The 24432-nt window shown below is 37.5% G+C and overlaps 1 protein-coding gene and 1 non-coding gene across 3 annotated transcripts; one reads left to right on the forward strand and one right to left on the reverse strand.

The window, feature by feature from the left end:
• The first annotated feature begins 7247 nt into the window (after positions 1-7247).
• Positions 7248-7328, forward strand: TRNAL-AAG. The gene has a single exon. It is a non-coding gene; the product is annotated as a tRNA-Leu (tRNA).
• A 1929-nt stretch (positions 7329-9257) lies between these two features.
• On the reverse strand, positions 9258-13362 carry LOC111383767 (ubiquitin-related modifier 1 homolog 1-like). Of its 2 annotated transcripts, none has more exons than XM_023007918.1 (5): positions 13266-13362; positions 13092-13147; positions 10807-10882; positions 10617-10699; positions 9258-9571 (listed from the first exon to the last, which is right to left on the reverse strand). In XM_023007918.1, the coding sequence occupies exons 2-5, from the start codon at positions 13112-13114 to the stop codon at positions 9454-9456; spliced, it is 300 nt and encodes a 99-aa protein (XP_022863686.1). In that variant the 5' UTR covers positions 13115-13147; positions 13266-13362; the 3' UTR covers positions 9258-9453. The 2 variants fall into 2 exon arrangements, with proteins under 2 accessions (XP_022863686.1, XP_022863685.1); XM_023007917.1 differs by having other exon boundaries at positions 13245-13351.
• Positions 13363-24432: the final 11070 nt, after the last annotated feature.

Here is a 24432-nt window from a genome sequence, read left to right on the forward strand (position 1 = left end):
AGTTTTGAGCTTGCTTACGGAACGTTGCTAATCTATCTATTCTCGTGCATATGCATACTTACAAATTTCTAGCATGTTTGTCAGGTAATTTAGATATGGCCTAACTTGAAAGTCGGATAAATCATTGAAGCGCATCTCTCTTCTTTAATTGTATTTAATTAGGTGTATATCTCCTTCAATAGTATTTATTTATTTATTATTGCTTCCGAGACATAATCTAGTGGTGTAAAGAATAGGGATGAGGTTATCTCAGACCTTACTGACAGCCGCAGTGTAGGAGTTCGATTCCTGAAACATGGAATTGGAATCCTTGTGGGCACAGTGTATATGCAGCTCTTGTTCTTTGACCTGTTGGGACACATATCGCGATTTACTTTTCTCACAAAGCTGTAGGGGTGGGACGGTGGGAGCCGTCAAGATTGGGATTCAACCTTTTTTATTATTATTATAATTTTTTTGTATGACGAAAAAATTCGCAACTGCTACCCTTCGAGTACGCACTGAGTAAACCCTCAAGTTGACGCAATAGCCTGCAAACCACGTTAGTCAAGTAAATCACAATAGGCAAATCCGGTGCGACAGACTCAATCGAGAAAGTCTTGGTAGGAAGAATCGAATTTGTGATCCATGACCTCCACGTTCACCGACTCCACCGACTCGGTCACCCCATGAGGGACTTCTTCAATAGTATTTAATTATATGCGTAGACGATAAGTCGAAATTGAGAATTTACATAACTCAATTTTGCTAGACTATGAGCAAGCCTTGAATTTGAATAGTACGAGGAACGTTGTTAATCAAATGGCATGTAATCTAGATAGAACCCAATTTAAAAAATCTAGAAATGGTTGTTACATGTTTTCTTCTATAAGCACGTTGAATTTCTATGTCATTAGTGACTTAGCATTCGACTTCATGTAGTTTGATGAACGTTGTTAAATTGGTGTCATATATTTAAAGAATAATGTTGAGCAACAGGACTGGTAACTAACATCAGTTTATGTGTTCTTAAATAGTTGGATATCTTAAATGAGAATATACGATGTGAACTATTTGTCGACATTAATTTTTTTATTATTATTATTATTATTTTTTTTTTTTTTTTTTTTTGTAATTTTTTNCTATAACTGCGCTTACCGCCTCGTTCGAGACCGCCAAGTATAGCAGTAGTGATTCTTGTGGTTTAGGTTTGAATAACAGAGGCGCCTCTCCTAAGGGCTTCTTCAGCGCTTGGAAGGCTTCCTCGCACTCATCGGTCCATTGGAACTTCTTCCCTTGCTTCAACACTTTGAAGAAGGGTAGGCTTTTATCAGTGGCTCTGGATATGAAGCGACTGAGCGCAGCTATCCGACCATTGAGGCTCTAGGCCTCCTTCGGCTTTTAAGGCGACCTCATTTCTAGTAAGGCCCTAATCTTTACCGGATTTGTTTCGATTTCCCTTTGGTTCACAATGTACCCCAAAAAACTAACCCGAAGCCATGCCGAAGGTGCATTTGAGGGGGTTCAATTTCATTTTGTATTTCCTAAGAATCTGAAAGGTCTGGTCGAGGTGACTTACGTGTTCATTTGCCTAGAGACTTTTGACTAGCATGTCATCCACGTAGACTTTCATGATTTTACCGATGAGTTCGGCAAACATCATGTTGACCAGCCTCTGATATGTAGCTCCGACATTTTTCAATCCGAAGGGCATGACTTTGTAGCGGTACAGTCCTCTGTCTGTGATGAACGACGTGGCCTCCTCATTAGGTCGAAACATGGGTATCTGGTTGTATCCTAAGTACGAATCCATGAAACTCAAGAGTTTATGCCCGGCAGTGGAATCCACAAGTTAGTCTATCCTAGATAGTGGGAAGCTATCCTTGGGCATGCTTTGTTTAAGTTCGTGAAGTCTACGCATACCCTCCATTTCTCACTAAGCTTCCTCACAAGGACCGGATTGGATATTCACTTCGGATAAATAGCTTCTTTGATGAAGCCACTGCGGCTAAGCTTATTGACTTCTTCTTTGAGCGCCTCGTACCTCTCCAGGTTGAGGCTTGTCTTTTCCGCCGATGTAGGGGCACAGGAGGCGTTGATGTTTAGACGATGGCAACTGACCCTTGGGTCTATTCCTAACATGTCTTCGTACTTCCAAGCGAAGACATCCATGTTCCTTTTCAGGAAGCTTATCATTTATTTTTTCGCTTCGGAGGACAACGTCTTCCCTATTTGCAGGACTTGACTGGAGTCCTTTGGGTTGACGGAGAAAGTTTCAAGTTCTTCCATTGTAGTCGCGTTCGGTTCTGAACCAGTTATTTGGGGGTCTAATTCGTCAAGAGGGTGCCTTTTTTCAGGGGCCTCTTCCATGTTGACGTCTTCCTCCTATTTGGAAGTATGCCCTATTTCAGGGGCATCGAGCATTTCCGCATCCAGGTCGAATTCGTTCGCAACCTCCGTTATGATTACATTAATAGTGCGGGGCTCCAATTTTTGCGGAGAGTTTAGATAACATGCTCTGGAGCTCATCTAGTCACCTCGAACCGTATCAAAACCATGCTCAGTCGAGAACTTCATACACAAGTAATGTATGGATGCGACAACCCAAAGATCTTTTAAGGCAGGTTTACCCAATACTCCGTGGTAGGTGGTCTATTACCAAAAACTCTATGAAATGTTGGGCTACTAGGGAAGCTGAACCCATTTCTCGGGTAGAGTAATTCGTTCTCGTGGGATGATGTTGTCTCCATTAAATCCAAATAGTGGGTCGGTCATGGGTATTCGTGTTCAATTTGCATTTTGTCGAAGGTAAAGCCAAACAGTATGTTCACCGAGCTGCCATTGTCGACAAGCATGCGTTTGAGTCTGTTTCTTGCTACTACGGCTCTTACTACCAATGCGTTACAGTGGGGGTGGTGAACTCCTTGTGTATCTTCTTGGGAGAAAGTAATCGGGGCCATTCTGTTGGCTTCTTCGGACTGGCAAACAATGTACGTGAGCATCGACGGATCCTTTACTTCCCTTGTGTAGTTCCTTTGGGTATTCCTAGTGTTGTTGCCGATGTGAGGTCCCCCGATGATCGTGTCAATTTCCCTGATGATTTGGCCTCCAGAAAATGGGGCCTGATCTCTCAGTCCGGACTCTCCTCTTCTTCGGGGTGATTGATCTCTATGCCTCCTTTCAGTCTTGTTCGGGGAGGCGGATATGCGGGGATTTTCGTCCCTCCTGGAGGGATGTGGGTTATTTCGATCTGAGCGTCGCGGAGCGTTTCTGCATTCGATGGTGTCATGTCCATAGGGTTGGTGGAAGGTGCAGAACCTTGCCCCTTCTAAGGGCCTGCTTGACCGCTTCTTCTTCTTCTTTTGACTACTATCAGTACCCATAGATGGTCCTGCCTTAGCGGGGGGCATTCTCGTATGCCAATACCGGCACTGCATTTAGCGTGGTAGAAGCTAGTGCCGTCCGGATGTGGGAGCTATTGTATGCCCTGCCTGGGTCCATTACTGGGTGAGAAGGTGTGCTGCGGGTCCTCGACCTACCTACCTCTGAGGCGGAGGGAGTCCCCGTGCGACACGATTTCGGTGATCAATCGTCTCTTCACTGACGATCTCTACTCTCATCATCTCCACCAGTTCGTCATAAGTGGTACGATTCTTGCTGCGCACATCCTTCCAGAACAAAGTGTTCATGTTGAGGCCGCCTTTTAAAGCTGAAAGGGCTCCTCTGTCAGTGACCTGTTCGCAATAGGTGATCTCGTCCGTAAACCTAGCGAGGTAGCTTTTCAGCGTTTCTCCAGGGGCTTGTCTCATATTTTGTAAGCGTTACACTAGGGCCTCTCATTCTCTACGCGAGAGGTACTGGTTCAAGAAGGTCTTTTTTAGCTCTGGCCAACTCTTAATGCTCAGAGAAGGCAGCCTGCTATACCACTCTTCGGCGGCTCCGACCAGGGTTAGGTGGAAGGCTCTGCATTTCAAAGCAGGCGAGGCTCCCCTGAGACTCATTGGTGTCATGTACTTCGCAAGGTGCTTCTCCGAGTCCCTTTTTCCTTCATACTTGGGGATGGTGGTATGAAGTTCGTAGGCATTGGGGAGCCTCGGATCTCCCTTGAGAAAGGGAGATTATCATCATCATCAATCTCGTAATATCAATATGACGATTCGGAGTCCCCATCATCTTGAATGTTCTGAGGGTGGAGGTGCTCTTCCTCGGCTTTCCCAATCAATTAAGTTTCTTCTCTCCTTCCCATTTCTAGATGGAAAGGGCGCTTGTTTTTGCTCTTTCCCTTGTCGAAGTGATCTTTCCACTTAGCGGACCTTATTACTAGGGTCCCGCCCTATCCGATTAAAGACACTGACTGACCTTTGTACTTTATATTCTGGTGGGAAGTTGTCCCCCAATTGTGGTTCTACTGGCTGGCTTCCTTGCACATAGGATGTGACTTTCGTAGCCACTTCTCCCTCGAGGGGGTTCTCTGTGCTGGCTCATATGACCTCGGGAACGAGACGCAAAGACTTCACGAGTTGGGTAAGATTCTTGGGGCATTTGGGCGCCCTGGTGACCTTGGGCTCGCATGAAGAATTCATGCATTGCCACATTTTGAGCTACGATCTCTCTCATGCCCGTAGCCATTTAGGTCATTCCTTTAGTGAGCATGGCCATTCTTTTACCTCGGCGATGTCGGTTATAAGGTCTTTGGTGAGTGCCATTGTTTCGGAGCACCTCTTCTTCAGAGGTATCCATCTTGAAATTTGCGTCCTCATTGCTGGAACTCATTTTATCTACTCATTTTTCAAGGGTGATGAGGATCTGAATTGTAATTCGACTTTGTTCTTTTTCAAGAACGTCTCCTTTTCAGGGTAAGTCAAGGGTTTTCCAGTGGCTTTTCCGGTGAGAATGTAGAACTTTGGATGGGGAAGTATTCCCACAGATGGTGTCAATCTGTTGATCTCGCGAATTGGACCCTCCACGTGGCCAACCGATAACTACTCCACGTAATCCTCTCTGCGCACAGTCAACACACGTCAGATACACACAGTCGGAACCAGCGGGATGGCGGCGACCGCATACACTCCGACGGTCAAGTTAGCTTCTGGTGATCGGAACAGTGCCAAGGTTGTGCAAAAATGGTGGGGAGGAGAATATATATTTACTTGTTATGAAGAGCTAAATTGTAAGAGTTTCATTACCTTTGCCTCTTGTCAAACCTTGGGTATTTATAGTTGAGGAGAATCATTAGATGTGGGACACGTATATGCATCTGACGGTGTGAGATGTCTGCTCATAAGCGTCAATCAGCCGCGTCTATAGAGTGGGTGGGTGATAACTTCTTTCAAATTGAGTTGACATAAAGTTGATACGTCACATCAACTAGGCCCATGGAGACGTCAAATCAATTAAACTTTGGGGGCAAAAAGGATCTTGACACAGATCTCTTTCTGAAATTGGCGGCGGATCCTCTAACAGAGATCCTCGGAGTGCATTGCGCTTTGACGTCAGAGGCAGAACACTTGAATTGTTTGTGCCTCGCAGCGCGTTAGCAGCTCGCCAACATTAGTGGTGGAGTCACTTCGGAACCACTACGGATGGGTGTTGGACACCTCATATGACGCAGTGACAGACTTTTCGAAGTGGTTCAGATAGGGACATAACAATTAATATTGTCAGCTCTTTGATGGACATAATGCAAAAATGAGGTTTTAATATTTCCCACAACCCATTAATGCTTATAATAAATAATGGACCTTTCGCAATTTTGATGTTTTTATTTATTAAAAGGATACTTTATTCTTGGAATAATATTATTTGTATTCTCTCACTATCGCAATCATCTTATATGGGCATCAAATCACTATTCACCACGTATATGCCACATAAAACAACTATAATAATGAGCAACTACAAATAATATTACTCTAATTTTTGTCTGCTATATGGAAAATACCATGATTTTTATCGATGCAGTACTACATTATTTTTTTCTTTTTATTATTTATTTTTATTTTTTTCTTTTTATTATTTATTTTTATTTTTTTAAGAATTCAATGATTTCATAAATGACTGTAACAAGTCTTGTTCAATTGGAGCACCTTCTTTTTACCGAAGCAATGTCAATAAAATAAATACACTGGGTTGAGACAAACAATTGCCTGAAACTAAGATCACAGTAAAATTTGGTACCACACTATGCCAAAAGAATTAAATAGCTAATCTAAGTCAAAACATGGATAAATGTAATACAAAAGAAAGATGAATGATATGACATGATTTGGAGGACAAAGAACTATTTGAATAATAGAACTAGAAGATGAAATATTGATATTGTGCTAAATTATTTCTTCTAAATGTTTAAAGCATGCTATGTAGGATAGTTTTATTTATTTAAATTATATTCAATATGCCTCTCAAGTGTATATTAAATTCATATTACCCATAGCAAATCTCATTACATGTAAAGAAGTTCATAAATGATTGACATGTATGTGAAAATTCGTACTCTAAATTTTCTTGACTTTATAATATTTGACTATCCATATATCCTTAAAGAGTTGATAATTATTCATGATAGGTTGGTGCTTGTTTATGTAAATTATTAATCTTTTCGCTACTCAATTTAAATTTGAAGCGATGGAAAGGTTATGATGACATTGAGTGGGAATATTTGAAAAATAAAACTACTATTCAAGAAGATGATTGTGTAATTAAGTTAAGTTGGGCATTATTGAGTTGGCCTAACTTCTCATGGGACTTGATAAGAAAGATTGGACATGTTCCTCCTCCTCTTGCTTATGGGATTACCTTAAGTTGATGTTCTCCTATGAAAGGCACGTATGCATTATTTACCTTTCGTCATTTGTTGTTCTTCTTCTCAATGATAGATCTTATCATACGCATATAAGTCTGAATGAAGTGTTGTTAGTTGTCAATCCCATATATACATTCTTAAGTCTATTAAGTATAAAAAAATTCATGTCAAAAGGAAAGGAAATAAAGAAAAATACTAATTGAAGTGTGTATATAATATCTTCCTTTGCATTTGAATTCGATTTTCAGGTAGTCCACGACTTTAACCTAAATGTTGCCCCCAAGTCCATTTAAATTTTATAGGTAAAAAAATTATATGAATCACTCCATTAGTAAAAAAAATTGTCACCCTAAACTCCACCACTATTCATCTCCTTTATGTGTTTACTGAAAAAATCCATCCAAGTTCCAGGCCAGACTCTTCCCTAATACGTTAAAATAAATATTAATAACATTCCTGATCAAATGTTGCGATGGCCGAGTTGGTCTAAGGCGCCAGATTAAGGTTCTGGTCCGAAAGGGCGAGGGTTCAAATCCCACTCTCAACATTTCTATTTTTTCTGTTGTCTAATCTTTAAACAAAATCTATTTCTCCCAAACATCGTGCAAAATAAATTTATATACGGTCGGTTTCTAATCCATTTGTGGGAACCACAAAAACAAATGCATGTTTAATTCTATATTTTTATCCAGACCAAAGAGGGATTAAAAGCGCAAATCGAAACTTCTCCAAAAAAAAAAGGCATACGAGGCTGTGATTGTAAGCTTTTTGATGCTCAAGTCAAGAAAATATTTACCATGGAAGAAACATGAGCAGAGAAGAAATGTGAAAATAGAGTTTGGATGTTTGAATTTCTAGGGACGAGAAATACCAATTTGTGAAGATCATCAAATAGGAGCAAGTATGAATGTTTATAAACAAGATAAAGTAACTTAAAGTCTCTTGATTCTTGACACACAATCTTATTCTAATGACTCGCTGATCAAGCTCAATGATGTCTTATTCATATTCTAGCCATTGTAGGCATGTGACATCTGACACATTGTTCGACAATAAGAGATGATTTGACTCTTAATCATCCTTTTAGAAATCTTATATCAATCATCATTCCAAGGTGATCATCATTCCAAGGACGTCTAGGAAACACCACAAGATTAGGCAATGACGGACTGGAAAAACATTACCATCAAACTAAAACGAAAAAGACAACATAGAAATCAGATTCACCACCCAATGCCATTATTTGGTAATTTAAACCGGACTGCATTGAATTAAAGAAGAGGAGAAATGTCTTTCAACTGACATGTCCAACCTTGTTCAATTCAACGTACTAAAAGTGCATGAGTAATCCGCAAGCAAAGTCCTGCAAGGTAGCATGTATGAAATGATGAACACAAACAATCACGAACAAGCAAATGTCTAATGATGCCGAAAAAACTAGGCAACTTTCCATTTTTTTTTTTTTTTTTTTTTGCTTCGTAAATCATAAGGTATGAGATTGTGATCATCATTCAAAGGACGTCTAGGAAACACCACAAGATTAGGCAATGACGGACTGGAAAAACATTACCATCAAACTAAAACGAAAAAGACAACATAGAAATCAGATTCACCACCCAATGCCATTATTTGGTAATTTAAACCGGACTGCATTGAATTAAAGAAGAGGAGAAATGTCTTTCAACTGACATGTCCAACCTTGTTCAATTCAACGTACTAAAAGTGCATGAGTAATCCGCAAGCAAAGTCCTGCAAGGTAGCATGTATGAAATGATGAACACAAACAATCACGAACAAGCAAATGTCTAATGATGCCGAAAAAACTAGGCAACAAGGTAACAAAGACTCATTGATTCACAAAGAAAAACTACAATTGTAGAAAACTGAGAAAATCAGTAAGTCTATTTATGGTCATCTTATAAACAACCTCCAGAGGATGTAAATAATCAGGATGGGAAATACTTATTTGTCGAATGTGTCTTCACTTCAAACATTTGGGGGCATATTAAGATTGGTTGGGAATGAAAGGTTAACGACGACAATACTTAGTGCATTAAAGTGGATGAAGAAAGAAGCCCGATGCACATCTTAGCAAGCTAAGGCCAAGAGAGTTGCACTTGCTTGCACGGTTTACCAAATTTGGATGGCGCAGAATAGAATGATTTTTTAGGATCTTAGACCATACGCTCATAGCGTTGTGAGACGAATTAAAACACGTGTAAAAAATTATATTCTCTGTGTATAATAATTTTTTGGTTCGTTTTAAGTCTCTAGCAGTGGCTTTATAAATCTTTATTGGTTGTATGTATTTTGTGTGTTTGTTTTGCTCGAGTATGCCCAGTGTACTTGTATACGTACTTGATCCTTGTTTGTCCAGCTATGTCCGATGTACTTGTAAATGCTTTTTTGATCAATAGAGTTTACATTCACCGATAAAAAAATAAAAATAAAAAAATCATAGTGCTAGAAGAAAAAGTGAAAAAGAGAAAAATCTAAAATTATGATAAGAATATTAAAATCACAAACTACAAACAGTTATTCCTCAAATCTCAAAAGAATAATAAAAGCAAGCATCAACAATATCCTAGCAAGTTTGGTTCTTGATAATAAGCAACACCATCCCTCTTCTCGAACATTTTATCATCACTGAAATTATAGAGAATATATAGAAACTATCCACCGTGCAATGTCGAAATGAAAACGACGACATCCTTCTCTTCCAGCACTGTGTCAAGCTGTCCGCTTAGTTCCCAGTCACAATCATTTACAAGGACTAGAACTCCTGGCCTTCTGCATGCAAAACAAAAGATTTAAGGAAATGTCATCACTTCTATTCATTTTTTGAGACGAGCAAGCACTTGTAATAAAAATGTTGATACTAATAAAATCAATTTGCATAAGCTACCGATTTATTTTGATATATTACTCTTTACTTTTGATGCGCACACTGGAGCAAACCCATAAAAACACCAGTTTCCCCCCACTAGAATGGGTGTGTGATCCCATTGTGATGATATGTACGGTAAATTGTTTGAACAATCCAAAACCCATTAATCTCGGGTTTTCTCCGACTGTAGTCGGAGTTCGTTCTGCATGTTTGCTCCTTTTAAATTGGTCTGGGAAGGATAACATACCTTTATCTAACGAAGGTATTTTGTCTATTTTTTTTTTCATTTGCTGGAGGTCAGGCTTCCTGTTTCATAAATTGCCATCCTTTCATGGTTTAAAAAAATGAAAAAATAACATTTGGAAGACATATACACAATGGACGGGGGACTAAATCAGAGGAGAAGGGAGCTGGGCATTGTAATGCAAACAGCTATGTTTATGAAACCACATCTTTCATGATCAAATACAAGTCTTAAAATTCTTTCAAGTGAGTGAAAAAAATATAAAATTACAAGATTTGAAGAAACTGGTAATGGAGTTAGTGTTCATTGAATTTTAAATTTATTAGGATATGGTACATTACATTATCAAACTGCATACATTATTCTGATTTCTCTAATCAAAGGATCAAATCAATTTGGGAAAAAAAAAAATTGAATTTTTGCGTGCTATAAGCTGGATCTGATGAAGCTAACAACTTGATATTAACTTTGTAAGAGACATGGTGGGACCAACCAAGATGTATGCTGTAGAAAGCAGAAAGATAAGGAAGGCTATAGGTGACAAATGTAAGATGCAGGAGTAGGCTTTGAATTGCATTGGTAACTAGAGGCGAAATGAACTGAATAGAAGTGCCTTTAGCTCAAAAATTAATCTTTGGATAGTTAAACTTCCGTGTTCATATTTCGGGCATCTTTAAATAAACAATACAAATTAATCCACTTACACGGAATCACCTTTCATAAACATTTCAGGCCTCTCCTTGATTAAATTGGTGCGAATCCAAGGGAGCAAGTGTTTCATCGTTAACTGGTGAAATAAAAACAAAATACTTAAACTGGATCAGTTAAACATGTAAGTGAGAACTAGAAGTATCAAGTCTTCACTTGAAACAAAATAACTTAGAAGAGATCAACCTTTTCTTCCTCAGCCTGTGGGTCAACATTGATCTCATGGATCTTTACAGAATTACAGAGCAGCTCCAGTCCACCACTAAATTGTGATATTAAAAAGTAAATATCAGAAAATTTGGAAGCACCAAACAAAAATCCAAGTAGGTGGGAAATCAATCAATCAAATTAAAGAACTCAATGAAAAGTCGCAAGGTAGGGTCAGAAAATACTTAACCATCAAGCAGAACAATTAAATAGATAAGAGTTGAATTCTTATCTGAACACACACGTGAAGGGTCCTAGTCTCCTAGAGTGGTCATATAGAGGTGGGTGAATGGTTAACACATTGATTATGGCAACATAATCTGCACTTTGAACTTTTCATATGTAATGATTGAGCAACAAGAAGGTGCACAATTGAAAATAAAAAGGCTTTTGATTAAGTTAATACAAATCTGTTATCTAGAAGCCAATTGTTCAGTTGCTTAACAAATGTTTAAAAGTGTTAAGAAATGAGAACTACAGCAAATGGTTAACGCTCAAAGAACATTTCAGAGGTCTTTCACCAATGAATGTATCACAGAAATAAAATTAATCTCACAATTAATGTTAAGAAAATTGTAATTCATATGATGGAAAGAATATGACCGAGAAGCATAATATCATACCAGTGCTCAGAAAGAGAGGAAGATGGAGACATCAAACTTAATTAACAGTCTTTCAGTTCAACAAACTACAACCATTATCAAAGGGCTGGTCGTTAGATATCCAGAATTCCACAATATTGGCAATTATCAGCATTCAGCAACCCTCTATGCTTCTAGGTCAGTACAGTTACGATAGCAACAACATTAATGTTTTCTTAGACGAGTCAATCCAACGTACAACTATCCTTGTTTTATCTGGAAGGATCAATCTAATTCTAACCTCCTATTCAACCTCTTGCTAATCTTTACAAAGACTAAACTTTAACATATACCAACAAGGTTCAGTCTATGACTCCTCAAACCAGAGTATAACTGGTTCAAAGTCATTTGATGAACACAGAGGATACCCAGTGAAGTACAGGCTGCTGTTGAAACAAGCAACGATAAGAACAAAGAATCCTTAGATCAACGCTGGTGTTTCAAACACAATTTTCTAAGGTTGATCAGGTTTCCATGGGTGCTTATCTAGGGCTAAGACCATGGAAAGTCAGTCCTTGAAATTTATGACCAGATTGCCTACGTATTAGTCCCATTTTTTATATGGTGGAATAACCACATGACCAGTATATAATTTTGATGGGTAAATTCATCAACAATCAGTTACTTAAGAAGCTTAGGGACATTTTTTAAAAGTTGAATGATGCAAAGGGAGTTCAATCTTCAAGTGGTAAAACATATCATATTTTCTAGTCACTAATGAGATAAACCTTCACCAGAAACCACTTGAATTTCAGAGGAAGATTTCAGATTAATAGATGATTTCCAATAAATTAAACGTTTCAATTTAATTGGTTGATTTTATTCCATTAGATGCGTTGTTACCATCCACCCATACCCACTGGAATGTTCTCAGGTTATAAATCTAATAATGCTGTCATGAACAATGATTTCATGGCTTTTGCCACTCCGCGGCATCTAGAGGTCCACTAAGGATAGGAAGTAATCAACCAAACCAAACGATACTTCCTAAATAATGAAAGTTCTGCCTATGAAAGGTGGTAATATAGTTCTTCCAATAATAATTTACAATTTAAATTATTATACAATCACTCCTTCACCCAAAATTAAAAATATCTTGAAGTTCAAACATAATGTTTTTGGCTTGTTTACTTATCTTCCATGCGTGAGATTTCATGAACTAATTGCAAAAGAAACCAAGGATTAAGAAATCGGATTTCCACATGATTCCACTTGGGCTACAAAAATGTTAAGAATCCTTGTCAATTAAACGCTAATTGCTTCTGGTTTTTTCCCATCCATAATTTCCCTATCTAAGGCTCAAACCCAGATATCTTTACCACAATATAGTTGATCTGCATAATAACTTGGAAATTGATAAAAATAAAATAAAATAAAATGAAATTCAAGTATATGAGAAAAAACTTCCAAATGAGCAAAATTTAGTCTGATTCCAGTACTCCTTTTTTGAGTTTCGTAAAATATATTTACCAACATAGATTTTTCACCTTCTTTTTTCCAACCACGAATTCTTTGGAAACAGTAATTAATCAATAATTTTTCATTACTTAGATACTACTATATGGTATATACTATGCAGAAAGTTATTTAAACCAAAAACTACGGAAGACGGGAAAAAATTACCCGAACTCAAGAGTCAGCTGCATAGTTTATTAGATTTGAATAGGAAATCTCAAAACCTGTAAAAAGAAAATATGAGACAGGGAGTTATAGAAAGAAACGAAAAAAAGAAAATAAATAAAATACACAAATTGCAAAGTGATGGTATTTTATCACCCGAAGAAGGCCGAGACTGACGTTTAAGCGGAAAGTAAAGATGCTCAGAGGAAGCCAAGAAATTGGGGGGTTTAGCGTATACACCCAAAACACGCAGATTCGAAACTGTTCAGTAGCATGTCAAAATAAATGGGAAATTTGCATATTTCATCCCACACTTTCAGAGAATGAATGAGATGTGCCCCCAATTAATTCTATTGTCATCATTGATCTTCAACCATTTGAAAACTAGATAGAGCTAGTCATTTCCGTCTATTTTGATGGTTAAGGTCACGTAAAATGATATATTTAACCTCATCTTTAAGCATCTTTTTGAAGTATTTTTAAAAAATTTAATCTATTTTTTTTAGTCTTAGATACAATATTTTGCCCTTCGAAAATAATCAAATATGACGGCTAAGGAAATGTGTATAAGTAATTCTAACATTTAACAAGGATAATATAGATTATTTCGTTAGTTTTTTTTTTTTTTTTTTTTATAAAATAAAGAAGTTAAAAGTTGCAGCAAAATGTGTTTGTTAGATGCCAACTGTAAAAAATAATAATAATAATAAAATAAAATCTTAAAATCTTAAAATCTTCCAAAAATTGCTCCCAGAGAGACGCTAGCGCTAAATAAAAAATATAAAAGAAAGCAATAAAATAAAAATAATAAAATGAAAATTGCAGCCGAAGTCTCAAATGTTTTTAAAAACAAAAAGTGGAGATAGGTCACGAAGAACAGAAATAAATTAAAAATTACAAATAATTAAAAAATCAAATCAAATCCCAAGACTCCAACCAATCGAGCACCCACCAATGCATCCAGTTGAAATACAGTTTTGGAGACATCTTTGACCTTACATGACATTAACACTTAATAAATAAATCATCATGTTCAAATTTAATCTTCAATAGATTCTATCTATATTTTAATTTCATCTCGTATGTAAATATAATAGGAGAAAAAGAATAAACAGCAGCAAGAGATACAAAAAATAAGAAATAAGAGAAAGAATGGGAAAATATTAAATTATGACGACTGACCTCGTTTACAAGAACCTCTAAATTCGGACGATTTTCTTGATAACGTCTACTTTTATTTGTTATGTCAGCTAAACATAGTTCTAGACATGATGCATTGGAGATGTACTTTCATATGTAATAACTTTATTGGTACAATTTCTTTTCTGGACTTTTTTATTCACACAGGACCAACGCGCAAGTGAAAGGATGTCAACCATTTTAGCAAAATAGTTTAATTCTATTTCGATGGACTCCTTCAATCCAAGTACAGATGCTATAATTTCTTAAATAAGGCTCACAGTTGTATTTCTAACTAACGCTACAGTCTAGACCAATAGAACAAGAAAGGAGAATAGAGTACAAAAATCTTCAAGAACCACTCCCAAACTAAGCTATCTATACAAAAGAATGGGGCAATACTAAAAGGTTTACAATCTCAATACAAAGAACAAGGGAAAGAACTGCTCACAGACCACCAGATACAAAGCTACAAATCTAGGGAAGGCTGATAGAACTTTGGCGCGCAGAATTATTTAGAGAAGAAACCGAAGAAGAATTTTGAGATCCAAGAGTTATTCTACGAATCACAACATGCACCTCTAACTGTCGCACCGTGTCCATGAGGAGACATTGCTTCTGCTTCAACAGCAACAATTGATTCCGCATAGACATAAACTCATCCTTCATGATCTGCTCACTTTCTTGAATAGCAACCTCATTCAACCCTTCTTCTAACAATCGTTGCCTCATCTTCTCAGTCGAGACAGCCAAATTGTCCACCGGAGACATTAACTCACTGTTAGAAATTCTTGGGAACTTGTCCTTCACAGCCTGCAGTGCTTCTATCCATGCCATTCTGTCCTCTCTGCACTCTGCCCTCAGATGCAACCTCTTTGTTCCCGTATAAATGGAAAACCCCTTATCATCGGATTTGCTTTCTCGACTTTTGATTTGGGACCTCAAAATAATATTTGACTAATTAATTTGACGATTTGTGATCAATAAATAAAATGTGACCTATAATGATATCTCTGTGACATCATTATTTTTAATTAAATGTTTTTAATTAATTAAATATATACCTGATTTTTGAATTTTTTAACAATCTACCTCATTCTTGAATTGGTATAAAGAATACCCCTGAATTATGAACTTCTCCCTTTTCGTTTTCAGATTGTCCGGCTGTCGGCTGAAGAGGGCTTTACTACTACCCAAAAAAAAAACAAAAAACAAAAAAAACAAAAAAATAATAATAATAAAATAAAAATAAAAATAAATTTAAGCCAGAAAGATCAAAATAAACGTCTAAATCCTTTTCTCAAATCTTCATCTTGGATAGTTAATGGAAAAAAAACCCAGATAAATAACCCACACAAAGTCCAGTTCAAATTATCAAATTAGTCCCTTCTACACATAATTAGCAATATACAAAAAAAAAACTCAAAATTCAATTGAAAAACGAAACCTTCAAATGGATTTCACCAACAGCCTTCCGGGTTTTGGAAGAGGAATGACTGCCATTCTTGTGGTTACAAAACATCAGCTTCATGGATTCTTCTCCAATTACTCTTGATCCCTTCTCAGTCTCTTGATTGACCACAATTTTATCAGGCCCATGAATTTTGAAGAAACTGAGGACACCATCCTGCAACACAAACCACCGTGCTCTCCACCCTTTGCCATAGTTAACCCACTTATACAAAATCCCACAAATAATTAAATCAGACGGCGACGTTTGTCGTTGTACTGATGCTAATGCCAGTGTCGACGCCATTGACATGTTAAAATAGTGAAAAAAAAAAAAAAAAAAAGGATCAAAATTTGACAAAATCTTCGTCTTTAAGTATGGGCTATCACAGCGGAATGAATGCATAGAAATAATAAAACCATATTTATATTGGTTTTTTATTGACAAAAGAAATGGAGTGAATATCTTACATGAAAAATTAGGGATAAAAGGATAAAGATCAAGAGCGAAACGCGGAGAGAAGTTAGGAGAGTTCACGGAATTGTACGAAGGGAGAACGATATGACTCTACAGTTGCCGCGATGATTTGGTGTATTTACCAAACTTTATTTATTTTATTTAAAGGTAACCTCGAAAATCTTTCGATAGAGAATTTGTTCCAGTGATTACTTCAAATAAAAGTAGAATTCATGTTAACCAATGAATTTTCTATTATTTCTTTTTGTTTTTTTAACTAATGGAACGAACATTTAGGCCATGTTTGATTTGCCATTATTTTTAATGGACAAATTCTTTTTATTTTTTTTTGGTGGCAATGAAAATAAATTTTATTCCTAATTGTAAAAAAATATTTTCCTTTAATTAACAATTTTCATATAAAATAAAGTCAAACGAATACTTATTGATTTGTCTTTCTCACATATCTAGAATTACATGCCCGATCTCCTATCTTTAATGGACAAGATGAAAGTTAAAAACTTTTCAATGATCGTAGCTAGAGAAACTTAATTATAGTTTTGACATATTCAAACTTACATGCCTGGTCTCCTGCCAGATCAATTTCATCTAGAATTAATCGAAATTTTATTCTCTAATAATACTTGAAACTGTAATTCATGGAGAATCGTATTAATTGTGCATTTAATTAAGTTTTTCTACAATATATTCAATGCTTTATTATTTATTGAATTGATTCACGCTCTTAAGTTACTTATTTTTTTATTAATCCACTTTCTCTTACTTTAATTTCCTTTTTTTTACTTTACTCTACATAGTGTTCTAATCAGGGGCGGACCACATGAGGTCAAATGACCTCACAAAATTTTGAATCCCACCCTCCTTGAGAACCTAACTTACCATGCCAAATGCAATTACTAGTCTGCAAATAGCCAACCCAATTAAATTCTCTAGTACAATGCCCGAATAGTCCAAATCCTAATCACCTATATTCATATGGTCCATATCCAATAAATATAATCCCATTCCCAATCCATTTACTAATTTTTTCCAAAGTGCAAACCTGAAACCATCGGATTTTCCGTTTTCTATTAAATTCTCTAGTACAATGCCCGAATAGTCCAAATCCTAATGACCTATATTCATAGGGTCCATATCCAATAAATATAATCCCATTCCCAATCCATTTACTAATTTTTCCCAAAGTGCAAACCTGAAACCATCGGATTTTCCGTTTTCTCCCAACCCCCCGCTCTTCTAACTTTCTAGATTTTTGTTCGTGACTTCGCCAGTTGAGTTTGCCATCAGCCTTTCGCCGTCGACCGTGCCTCACCTAGATTCTCATTAATGATATGTTGTTCGAAAAAATTTTGAATTTTCATTTTTGACCCTACAGTTTGAGCTGTCTCGGTCCGCCCTTCGTTCTAATCTTACATTATTCTCATCCTTCCACCTATGCCATTTTCAAGAAGGTTGTTTTTTTCCTCCATTTTTAATTAGACTTCGTATATTTCTTTTTATTATGAACTTTTTACGTAGAAATAAATTAAACCTCGATTTTAACCAGCTTGCAATATTTTGAACTTTATTGAAAAACGAATCATTTACCTTGCACAACCAACTCCATTTATTGAGGTGAAGGTCTCCCGTCACTATTGTCAAGTCAATAATGTCTAAATTTTGTAAAGCATTAAGAAAAGAGTATTCGATTTTAATTTGCCTAATTGAAATATATTTTGAAATTTGCCCTCGTCTTCTCGTATTAAAAATGGGAAAATTGCATGATCAATCTTCAATCTTTCAAAATGAACAAGCTATTGACTCCTCAAGGATAAAACCTGTCTCGTTCTCTAACAAATGATCATTTAGCTTTAAAGAAAACATCTCTCAACTTAAAAGTTGAGAAGCAAAACCTATCTTTTATAGTTGGCACATATCAATTTAATAATAATCTTAACACCCTATATATATGACACAAAAGTACTACCAAAACAGTCCAAATTTCATTAAATAGTTGTGAAGGAACTTTCTCACTGCTACAAAATAGATTATGCATCGCCATACAAATGTGGCAAAACTCGATCAACCTATTACCCATATATTCAATTGAGAACTAAATGAAATGACCACATTTTTTCTTGTGGCCTTCTTTCTTTCTTGAAAAATAGATTGTATGAATATAATTGATAGCCTTAAATGTTGATGTTTAATTAGGGTTGGGCAAATCTCCTGAACCGAATCGAACCGATCGAACCGAACTGAACTGAACCGAACCCGACGGTTCTTGTCAAATTAAATACCCGAACGGATATTTAAATTGAGAACCGACCGGTACGGTTCGGTTCTCGGTTCTAGACGAAGAACCGAAGAACCGAATCTTTCTAATTTTTTTTATATTGAGTAAATCAGATTATTTTAATTTTAATTTTTTCTAAACAAATTAACCAATTAAGAATTTCTAAATCCAAATTTTTGGCCCAATAATTTGTTTCATTTCTAATTTTTTAATTCTTGGCCCAATTACGCATTTTATTGTTTCATTTTTTAGCCCAACAAGATTCAATCCACTAAATAACAATAAACACCTACACTAAAGTGCATAACGTTGTCTCGACTCTCGCACTCACTCTCGGAGCCTCGCTAGCATTCCAAAACATATACAATCATCGGCCGATACTGTGACCTCCGATCGAAACTGTGACCTCCGCCGACCGAAACTGACCGTAGCGATCATTTGAATAAAGTAGTCTATTAGTCTCTGATATTCCAAAACTATTGAATGTATCATTAGTTGTATTTATATATTGTTGTTATAAATGTTAAAAAAATTTAATTATAGTACAGAAGCGAACCGAACCGACCCGCGCCCATCCCTATGTTTAATTGCTGTATAGTTTTTGTTATTTATACTAATAAAAATTAACTAAAAGAGCTTGACCTATGATCGATCAGAGTAATAACTAGCTGATGGTCATTCGTATCTACATTTCTCTTTCAGACACATTAATCCTTAGGTTTCATTCATGACACTACTTTCTTATACATACCACTTATGTACGTAAATATACTTTTATTCTCTGTTTTGAGACCTTTTTTTTGTGTGAAGATAAGTTTTGTAATAGGGATTTTTTGGAGAATGTATAGTTAAAAAGTAGAAAAAAAAAAGAGTTTACGTGCAAAACTATTTTATTGAAAAATTGTATGGTTGAAATTGAAATTAGGGAAAAAAATGAATTTTTAGATAATTAGGCTCAATCAAGGCTTAATATATTCCACACATAAATAATATTTCCTTTTCCCTGTAACATAAAAGAGGGAGTTTGTTTGTTCATTGTTCATAGTGTTGACACATAAAAATTCAGCCCAAATCGAACGGCCCAAGGAATGAAGCCCAATTGGAGGATCCCCAAATCATATAGCCCAAAGAACGAAGCGCAATCAAACAATTCAAGTTGAAGGCCCAAATAGGGAGGCCCAAGAACGCGGTAACACCATCTCCCAAATTTACAAGTCGCCTAGAATCTGAGCGAATGGAGTGCCATGCAGTCGCCCAGAGCTGTTACTCTATTCTCGCCCAAACCTTCGAGTCGCCCAAGGTCTTAGCAAACATGAAGTGTTGTGGTTATCAAGAAATGCAGTTATCAAAGTAATTATTAAAGCAGCTCTATCACGTTCCACGATTCAAGGAACTTAATTGAAGACGGTTGAACGACAAAGATTAATGGCAATAGTTAGAAAAGGTAGTTCTATAACAAGTTGACCATTACGAGGAAAGTGGGCAGTTATAGAACGATCCAGCAGTTTTTAGGCGGTTGATCACAAAGAGATCATCCAGGGAGTATAAAAGGAAGGAAGGACATAGAGCAAAAGGGACCGAATCAAAAACTCTCGAACAGAGAACATGTAATTTTAAATTTCTTAGTTTAGATTTAAACACTTCTTTCAGTAACTCGTGTGCTTGCGCCCCTTGGAGGCATTCTGTTTTTAATTTCCGATTGTAAAGTCACCGCCAATAAAGAACACCCCTTTTTGGGACTTTGTCTCAAGAGGTTTGTCCCTTACACAATCGTCTGATCCCTTTTAATTGTTAGCGACTAACACGCGCGAAACAATTTGGCACGCCCGGTAGGACAGTGGTGTTTGGTGTTGAAAATACAAAAGGTGAAACAATATGCCTCAGAGATCCGATAAGGAAGCAGCAAGTCAGGGAGGAGTCCAGTCTGTGATCGAGCGATATGAGGAGCAGCATGCCTCTCTACGAACAGATGGACAGAATTAGAGCAGTAACAGTCGTTACGAACCAATGACAGAGTTGAGTCCTCGAACCATGCGTGCACTACTTGGAGAACTCACACAAGATGTCGGTGAACAGGTAAATCTTCGAAGTATTCATAATATGGAAAGATTTACCCAAAATGAGAATGCACATTATGACAACATGGCCAAACAACTAAACACTTTGAACGAAACAATGAATAAGTTAGTAGGCCAAATATGTCAACCAGTTATACCTCTTGCAAATCACTTTCAAACTAGGACAATTGTGGGACATAATCCCTCAGTCCTAAATCCGAATCAAGGGGTAGAACCACTTTCTGGTCCCTCTACTTCAAACCAAGGGGGTGCTACAGTACCAAATCAGAACAATGGTAGTGGTACGCCTAACTTGGGGGGTAATCCAAATATAAGAGATAATTTCCTAAACAATGGACAGAATACCCCACGTGTTAATGAGAGAATAGATGTTCAGGCTAATGGTAATGGCCCTAATCATGTTAACTTTGTTGCCAATCAAGGACCAAATATTAGCCCTCATGCAAATCAACCGGTTAACCAACCTGTAGGAATTCCATATGACCCCAACGTCATGTTGATGAATCAGATTATTGAAATCGTACAGGATCAGATGGCTTTTGGGGTGCGTCCCGTCATTAGGTCGACTTACACAAAGTCATATCCTGATTGGGTAGACCAAGCATATCCATGGCCTAGAGGGTATAAAGTGCCAGAATTCTCACTGTTTACCGGTTTGGGAGAGGTGTATACTCTAGAACATATAGGGCGATTCACATTGCAAAGTGGTGATGTAACCGATTACCATAAAATGAGGCTTTTCCCTAGTTCATTAACAAGAGTAGCTTTCTCCTGGTTCATCAACTTGCCAGCGAACTCTGTTCAAACATGGCAACAATTGGAACAGTTATTCCACGCTTAATTTTATAAAACTGAGTCTGAAGTCACTTTCGTTGATTTGGCGAATCTACGTCAAATGCCAAACGACTGGGCAGAAAGTTTTCTCCAAAGGTTCAAGATAGCAAGAAGCAAGTGTTTTGTACCTCTACCCGAAAAAGAATTTGTCAAAATCGCTCAAGGCTGTTTGAGCTTTGATTTAAAAAAGAAATTCCAGGACAAGGAATTTTCTGACCTTTTCCAGTTGAGTGCGAATGTGATTAGATATGAACGACTGATAAGAGAGGAAGAGCAGATGAAAAATTCTAGTAAAGGGACTTACTACAAAGACCCAAATTTTAACATTCATACCATCAGCAATGAGTCATACGATCAGGCCGAAATGTGTTTGGCCGAATTGGTCAAAGAAGATACGTATACTTGTCCTATAATGGCTAAGCCTAGACCATCGGGCAAAGATGAGCCCATAAAAGATGGAAACATAAAGGTTAGAACGTTCTCGTTCGATGTAATCAAAGCTGACCTTATATTTGATAAATTATATAGGGATAAGCAGATAAAGCTGAGCGATAAGCATAAATTGTCAAACCCTGAACAAATTAAGGGTAAAAAATATTGTAAGTGGCATAATGCATGGTCACATTTGACTAACAATTGTTTGGTTTTTCGCCATGTATTGCAGGATGCCATTGAATCAGGACGAATTACGTTCGATGATAAGAAGAAGATGGCAATAGATGAAAATCCTTTTCCATAGCCACTTGGAGTGAACATGGTGACGTCTGGTTTCAAAAACAAGTTGCCAAAATTCAAGTTGATCATAAATGATGAAGAAGAGGACCCTAAACCACATTCCAGTGTCTTTGAACGAATCAAGGAGAAAGAACAAAAAAAGGACGAAGACGTCCTGTGTGCAAGATGTAAAAGAGAAGTGAGTGGGAACACGGAGAAACCAGGGATATGGCAGCATCCCCATCGCCCTACTTTCTTCCCAAACACTCAGCCTGATAGAGGGTGAGGTACATCATTCTATAGAGGACCGCCTTTTGAGAGGCAGTTCAGGCCAGCAGATAATGGGAGAACATTCAGACCGTAACCTCGCCGGCCAAATGTATGGCATTCGTTCCAATATAATGCAGGAAGGGCAATACCCTTCGATGAGATGACTAGAACCCAACAAAGGCGTTTCCAACGAAACTACCGACGAATGATGAGGCAGCAACAGTGAGTGCCACATCCTAAAGCGCCTAAACTACTCAAGATAGCCAATCAAAATGTTCTCAAGGATAGTGAAGAAACCGGTACAGATAAATCAATGAAAGAGCTGCCAGAAACTTCTTCTGGGACATCAAAGTTTGAGCGGGACAAAAGGGATGGAAAAGATCCAGATCAACCCCTTACTATCCAGTTCGGTACGTTACCTCCTGTCGTAGCCAATAATTACTTACTGGCCAATGAATTCAAGAATAAAGAAGAAGAAGAAGAAAGGGAGGACAACGAAGGAGAGGCTTGCGTGCTGGAATGTGAAGAAGGCCAGACTTCTAGAGAGGCCTACAACGATGAAGAAGACGACGGGATGACAGACATTGAAGAAGAAATCGACCTAGAAGCAGAGGGAAGAAGGAGAGGAGTATCGCACAATACTCTGTTGAAGCAACTACATCGAGAGGGAGTTCGCGAAGTAGACTTGTTGGGAGAACCATCTAGGCGTCCTTTCGATTTCTACGTACTGTACGGGACACCCAAAAGGAAGAAGAGAGTGCCTTGCTCTGAAAAGTATGTATCACCTCCAAGAATAATGCCCCCTCCCACAGGTTGGGTAACTGATGAGGAAGCATTAGAAAACAGTAAGAAGGAAATCCAGGAGACAGAGGCTCATCGCGATATGCTGCACGTCGACTTATCACAGGGGGATAATTCGACAGAAAACAAGCAAGAAGTAGAAATAGAGGCTGCCGAAAATGTTATTTTTAAACGGCCAGCCATGAAATTGACTAAACACTTGAGGTCATTGTACGTTAAAGCTCTAGTTAACGGCATCCCTGTGGCAAAAGTGCTTGTCGATAATGGAGCAGCTATAAACACCATTCCATCTAGGATGATGAGGAAATTTGCAAAGATAGAGGGTGACATGATTCCAACAGAGGTTATCCTTACGAGTTTCAACGGAGGAGCAACTTCAGCTAAGGGAGTTATGCCATTGGATATATCTATAGGGACGACTACTAGGACCACAGTGTTCTTTGTAATAGATGGTCCTACTAGTTACAATGTGTTACTAGGAAGAGATTGGATACACGAAAATCGCTGTATACCCTCATTGCTTCATCAATGCCTGATCTTTTGAAATAACAAAGGCGAAGCAGAGGTGGTATAGGCCGATCATAGGCCTTTTGTCGCAGAAGCAAACTCGGTGGAAAAGTTCATGTACGAAGGAAACTATGGACCTTTCAGGGTAGTACAAGATGGGGAAGAAACTCAAGTTGTCGTGCAAAGCGAAGAGCCATTTTCAGTGAACGCACTCACTGAAATGTTCAGACAGATGAGGCCAAATATGGTGGCCCTAGAAGAGCCAGTAATTGGCAAAAGAATAATCAAGGAGTCTTGGATGGATTCTAAGTTACAAAAGCAAATGGCCGATATTCAGGCCTTCAAAGCCAGACTAATGGCTTTCAATAAGGAATGCAATGACAAGGCGAAAGAAGAGACAGCCCTGAAAGCGCTGAAGGACAAATTAGCAGTATTCGAGTTAGAACAAAGCATTGGCCGAGAAGTCAACAAAGTGGACTGTTTAGAAGAAGAAGTACTTACAAGGGAACTGGACGACGAAGTGATGCGGATCATCAAACCTGGATACGCTCAAGCACAAGACCCTCTGATCAAAGTAAATATTGGCAATGAAGGAGAAGATCGTCCAACATTCATCAGCCAGATGCTCGATCAAGAGGTTAGTGATAAATTAATCGCTTTGCTAAAGGAGTATAAAGATTGTTTTGCTTGGGAATATGAACAAATGCCTGGTTTAGATAGAGACTTGGTGGAACATAGGTTACCAACTAAACCTAATTT

The sequence above is a fragment of the Olea europaea genome, unplaced genomic scaffold, assembly GCF_002742605.1.
Source record: "Olea europaea var. sylvestris unplaced genomic scaffold, O_europaea_v1 scaffold2754, whole genome shotgun sequence".
Lineage (NCBI taxonomy): Eukaryota > Viridiplantae > Streptophyta > Magnoliopsida > Lamiales > Oleaceae > Olea > Olea europaea.